This window comes from Mustela putorius, unplaced genomic scaffold, assembly GCF_011764305.1.
Source record: "Mustela putorius furo isolate JIRA1106 unplaced genomic scaffold, ASM1176430v1.1 tig00003845_pilon_pilon_pilon, whole genome shotgun sequence".
Taxonomy (NCBI): domain Eukaryota; kingdom Metazoa; phylum Chordata; class Mammalia; order Carnivora; family Mustelidae; genus Mustela; species Mustela putorius.
This window is the reverse complement of record NW_025421998.1, coordinates 15,521,612-15,527,611: the sequence shown is the minus strand read 5'-3', so window position 1 is coordinate 15,527,611 and position 6,000 is coordinate 15,521,612. Positions and strand designations below refer to the sequence as shown.

Genomic DNA, 6,000 nt, shown 5'->3' with positions numbered 1-6,000 from the left:
GGATCACTACATTTGTATCTTTAGGGTAAATACCCAATAGTGCAATTGCTGGGTCATAGGGCAGTTCTATTTTCAACATTTTGAGGAACCTCCATGCTGTTTTCCAGAGTGGCTGCACCAGCTTGCATTCCCACCAACAGTGTAGGAGGGTTCCCCTTTCTCCGCATCCTCGCCAGCATCTGTCATTTCCTGACTTGTTGATTTTAGCCATTCTGACTGGTGTGAGGTGATATCTCATTGTGGTTTTGATTTGTATTTCCCTGATGCCGAGTGATATGGAGCACTTTTTCATGTGTCTGTTCGCCATCTGGATGTCTTCTTTGCAGAAATGTCTGTTCAGTGACATCAGGAATTTTGGTGCCTGTGACACACTAGACCAAGTCTGAGCACAGCCACCAGTCATGTGACATGTTATAGTGTCACCACCAGAGTGTATTCAACCAAATGAGTCTGAATCTGCTAAATTTTGAATGAAAAATAACCTGGAAACCTTGATTGTCTATGGCTCACATAGGATCAGTACCCCAAAGAAAGCTTCATAAGGACTATTTCAGAGAAAGAATTAGAAATGTGGAATTGACCATTATTACAAGTGATACTGAATTGGAAGACTCAGTTGTCATGCTGTCCTTTACTTTGGACTCTCAATTAGCACTAAATAAATTACACAGAGGCCAGAGAAGGATTTTGATTGTTTTTATTGTGCCTATTATGAAAAACACACAAATGTTAGGTAACAAGCATGTTGGCTTGCAGGTATATAAAATAAAGACTTCAAGGCAGTAATCTGGTTAAAGAGTTCAAGGAATGAGGTTGTAAGGTGTATGGTGGTTGTACCCAGAGGCATGGGGACTGGGTGGCTGGGAGCTGGTGGACAACAATGAGCGGGTGGTGCAAAAGACTCTGTGGATGCCCCCTGGCCCAGCCCCTGAGTCATGGCAGAATTTGTTCTAGCTGCAGAGTGAAAGCTTCTGTTTGTCAAGGGGTTTGTAAGCCTGTTTTTGGATAATGACACAAGAAAAGACACATGTGAACTGAAATAACCCAATATCAGAAAGAAGGCTCACTAGATCCTCAGCAGATACTTTTAGGGACACTAGCCAATGGCAAGAAGTGACACCTTGTGCCACCATGTATTAGGAACTCTTCCCACTGCCACTGAGTTCTGGTCTCCCAAGTAGACAGATGACGATGATGATGGAGTAGACCAGGCTCTTCAGGAGGAGGAGGAGGTAGGTATAGTAGACAGATGTGTTCCCAAGTTGCAGCTGCAGAGTGTCTAAAAGAAGCATTTCATCAATTTCACATGTTGTTTTGAAAGGCTAGGACTTATTAATGGGCGAAGGGTGACTGTATACACTTCTGATGACCTAGGTTAAAGTGACACACTCACACCAGCACAACTGGAGAATAAACACCTTCATCACCATCTCCACCACCACCGGCCCCAAGACAACTCAGAACACAGTTTGAAAACACAGTTTGAAAACATCTATGAAATTCACCTAGAACGTTCCAAAGTAATAAAAAGTAAGGTTGTGTTTTAATGAATGAATCCAATGGGAAAAAGGCATTGGTGATAAATAGCTTTTAACATCCCTTCTTCCCTACCATGTTTCGAAGTAAGAATAAGAGGCAATATAAGTTCTGCAGAAATTTCATGGATAGCAATTAGCTTAAAACAAATACAACTTTGTTGAACTTTGTAACACCTCAGAATTGCGTTGGATCTTATAAATCTGACTCATGAAAAAAGAAAGAGTAAGAGGCAATATCCACTAAGTACAAACTAGCTGTTACTTATTTTGGCAACTTTGTATGCACAGCTTAACTTTATTTAATTTTTCAATAACCTATGAGATTATTATTATTTTCACTCCCATTTTTACAAATAATCTGAAGACAGAGAGAGAAGGGCTGATTTCATGCAACTAGTAAGTACCAGAAGCTAGATTTCAAATCCAGCAATACATCATTTAAGAACATTTTCTCAGCTCTCTATAATTCTGCATATTCATGTGCAAAAAATAGCAAAGATATAAAAATGATTAAGCAAAACTATAAGCTAGGATGATGATAATGAAGAAGGTGATGATGATGGTTACAGCCCACAAGTTTTTTGATACTGGACATGGAGGGTGGATCAGCAGGGCTAGAACCAATGTTCTTCATCATTACCTCTGTTCATATGTTGGGAGAAAACACCAGGAGCTAGTACTTACGATGTAGCAACTAAGTGAGATACCTATGCTAGACATTTCACATATGTCACGTTATATCTTCTATGAATGAGTTAGGTGTTATTTGTGTCATTTTGGTGTGTTCAGAAAATGTAAATAGTTTAGCCACAGTCATGCAACTTATATTTAAAAGAGTGGAGTTTAAGTCCACTCTGTGGCACCAGAAGCCCTGCACTCAAACCCCCTCCCCATGTGTACACCTGTCTCAGGGTCTCGGCTTTGGGGATTAGAGCAAGAATAAAAACTAAAAGAGTATATGAACTCTTGATTCAGATGGTCTGGTATGAAGCCCTAGATCTTGCTGTGTGGTATGGAGACAAATAAATTTAGCTCATTGCCCCCCTGTGTAAAATGGGAATAAAATCCTCACAGTGAGTGTTAGGAGATTTAAACAAAATGCACTCACAATGCAGCACCTTCTGTATGAGAAGCTCTCAGTGTCAGTTCATGTTATTAACCACCAGCAAGAACATTTCTTTTAAAAATTTAGAAGCAATCTGGAAAAAAAAAATCTAGAAGCAATTGATATCCTGTTTTCCTCAGTCAGTAGTAACAAAGGTAACAGAAGTTAATGAATTCCACTGTTGAAAGAATTCAGAGCACATCACTGCACCCCTAACTTATCGTCCTCTCACACCCAAAGCAGCATTTACTGTGTGATGATGATTCCTGAGAGATGATGGATTGTCTTAAAATATCACTCAGTCTATTGTCCAAGATTAAGCATTCTGAGGTTTTTCCCTGAAGCCAGGGCAGTTCAAGGGTGATGTTGACGAGGAGGAAAAAATGCTACAGCAGAACATAAAGGCAAACATAGAAAAAAATCTTACCATTTTCATCATTCAGAGAAGATTTTGTGGAGTTAATAGCAGCAAGCTCTGAAAGAAATGAGTGCAAGTATTATTCAATTGTTCAAATCCATTATTTGATGTGTATCTGTGATGTGGATAGATAGATATTTAGATGATAGATAGATAGATAGATGATAGATAACAATTAGTAAGCAGAGAGGAGAGTCTTTACTAATATGACCTCTGGAATTCCAGAATTGATTGTTCTGAGTCTGTGTAATTCAGTAAATCAATTCAAAATTGTATTTTTGTACATGAAGATGTTGAACTTCATGAATTATGCATTTCTTTCCTTTTTTCCCCCATAGCTGGAGGGTAAATGCCTAAGACTACCATATATATATGGCAGTCTTAGGTATATGTGTGTGTGTATATATATATATATATATATATATATATATATATATGATTTCTTTTCAGCAAAACAGAATTCATTGTTTTTTCACCACACCTGGTGCTCCATGCAATACGTGCCCTCCTTAATACCTACCACCTGGCTGCCCCAACCTCCCAATCCCTGCCCCTCCAAAACCCTTGGGTTCTTTTTCAGAATCCATAGTCTCTCATGGTTCACCTCCCCTTCCAATTTCCCTCCACTCTCTTCTCTCTATCTCCCTATGTCCTCCATGCTATTTGTTATGCTCCACAAATAAGTAAGACCATATGATAATTGACTCTCTCTGCTTGACTTATTTCACTCAGCATAATTTTCCAGTCCCATCCATGTTGATACAAAAGTTGGGTATTTATCCTTTTTGATGGAGGCATAAGACTCCATAGTGTATATGGGTCACGTCTTCCTTATCCATTCGTCCATTGAAGAACATCTTGGTTCTATCCACTGTTTGGCAACTATGGCCATTGCTGCTATAAACATTGGGGTACAGATGGCCCTTCTTTTATTGCATCTGCATCTTTGGGGTAAATACCCAGGAGTGCAATTGCAGGGTCATAGGGAAGCTCTATTTTTAATTTCTTGAGGAATCTCCACAATGTTCTCCAAAGTGGCTGGACAACTTGCATTCCCACCAACAGTGTAAGAGGGTTCCCCTTTCTCCACATCCTCTCCAACATATGTTGTTCCCTGTCTTGCTAATTTTGGCCATTCTAACTGGTATAAGGTGGTATGTCAATGTGCTTTTAATTTGAATCTTCCTACTGGCTAGTGATGATGAACATGTTTTCATGTGTCTGATAGCCATTTGTATGCCTTCATTGGAGAAGTGTCTGTTCATGTCTTCTGCCCATTTTTTGATATGATTGTCTGTTTTGTGTGTGTTGAGTTTGAGAAGTTCTTTATAGATCCTGGATATCAACCTTTTGTCTGTACTGTCATTTGCAAATATATTCTCCCATTCTGTGGGTTGCCTCTTTGTTTTTTTGACTGTTTCCTTTGCTGTGCAGAAGCTTTTGATTTTGATGAAGTCCCAAAAGTTCATTTTCACTTTTGTTTTCTTTCCCCTTGGAGACATGTCTTGAAAGAAGTTGCTGTGGCTGATATCGAAGAGGTTACTGCCTATGCTCTCCTCTAGGATTCTGATGGATTCATATCTCATATTGCCAAAGACTATTTTGTTTTCTTTCTCTGCTCATAGCTCCTAGCACAGTGCCTACTGCAAAGTAGGTGTCATATAAAAATTTGTTGAATGGAAAAATAACCAGAAACTGGCTGCTGTACAGTCCTCAGCACCCACTGCTGACTTGAAGTACTGTTCCCAAGATGAATCCATCCAACCCTAGAATCACAGCAGAACCTTACATGTTTATAAGGAGTCTGGTTTAGGTCACTTTCCCATCTAAGCAAAAGAAAGCAGTCATATCTTTCAAATCATACAAATTTCAATATCCTCACATACTGCACATAATTTTGTGGAATGGTAGTATTTGTAGACATGACTTTGGAAGGGGAGTATGAATGAAAGTTAATACCTATTAAATGATTACTACTCTGCCAGACACTGTGTTAAAGGTTCACATGTATTACGTCATCTGATCCCCCAGTTACACTCATATCAGCTGAATTTGCAGGACTCCATTTTACCCAGAAGGAAATAAAATTTAGAGTCTATGTACCTTGCAAAATTATACAAGTGATTGTTAGAGCCAGCCCTCAAAGGATGATGGTGGGCATTTACATGAGTGAGAGCATGTGAAAAGCACCTTGTAAAACACCCCATAGAAATGGAACATAATTCCCCATTGTACACTGTCAAACACCATCTATTCCAGATATCTTAGTCTTTCATCTTAGCCAATGACCTTTTCATTACAGATACTCATTTTTAAAAATATTTTATTTATTTATTTGAGAGGGAGAGAGCATGAACAGGGAAAAGAGACAAAGGTAGAGGGAGAAGCAGATTCCCCACTAAACAGAGAGCCTAGGGGCACTTAGTCAGTTAAGTGGCTTTCTTTGGTTCAGATCATGATCCTGGGTCCTGGGATCCAGCCACCATTCAGGTTCCTTGCTCAGTGGGGATCCTGATTCTCCCTCTCCCTCTGCTTGCCTGTAGCTCCCCCTACTTATGCCCCCCCTCTTCCTTATTCTCTCTCTCTCTCTGTGTCAAATAAATAAATAAATTACTAAAAATATAAAAAAATAAACAGGGGGCCCAAAGCAGGACTCAATCCCATGACCCTGGGATCAAGACCTGAGCCAAGGGCAGGTGCTTTACCAACTGAACCCCCATTCACCCCTGAATGTGAACTTGTTTGTAGGGATAGAATGAAGACCGTGTCACATTTAGAGCCATCTGAACACACACAAAAAAGGAGTTGTATTTACCTATAGTGTAAATACAAAACAAAGACAAAACAAAACACAAAAGCACCCAAAATACATACTAAGACAAAATTCAGTAAAATGATCATTGACCACAGGATACAGGAAGAGAGAGTTGCAACGCTCT

General features: G+C 39.5%; 1 gene segment (V, D, J or C); it reads right to left on the bottom strand.

Moving 5' to 3' along the window:
- Window positions 1-680: 680 nt before the first annotated feature.
- Window positions 681-6,000, bottom strand: part of LOC101692183 — a 41,381-nt gene continuing 36,061 nt past the window's right edge. Inside the window, 2 exon segments of the C gene segment in view lie at window positions 681-1,279; window positions 3,071-3,118. Of these exon segments, the coding sequence occupies window positions 1,137-1,279; window positions 3,071-3,118 (191 nt within the window).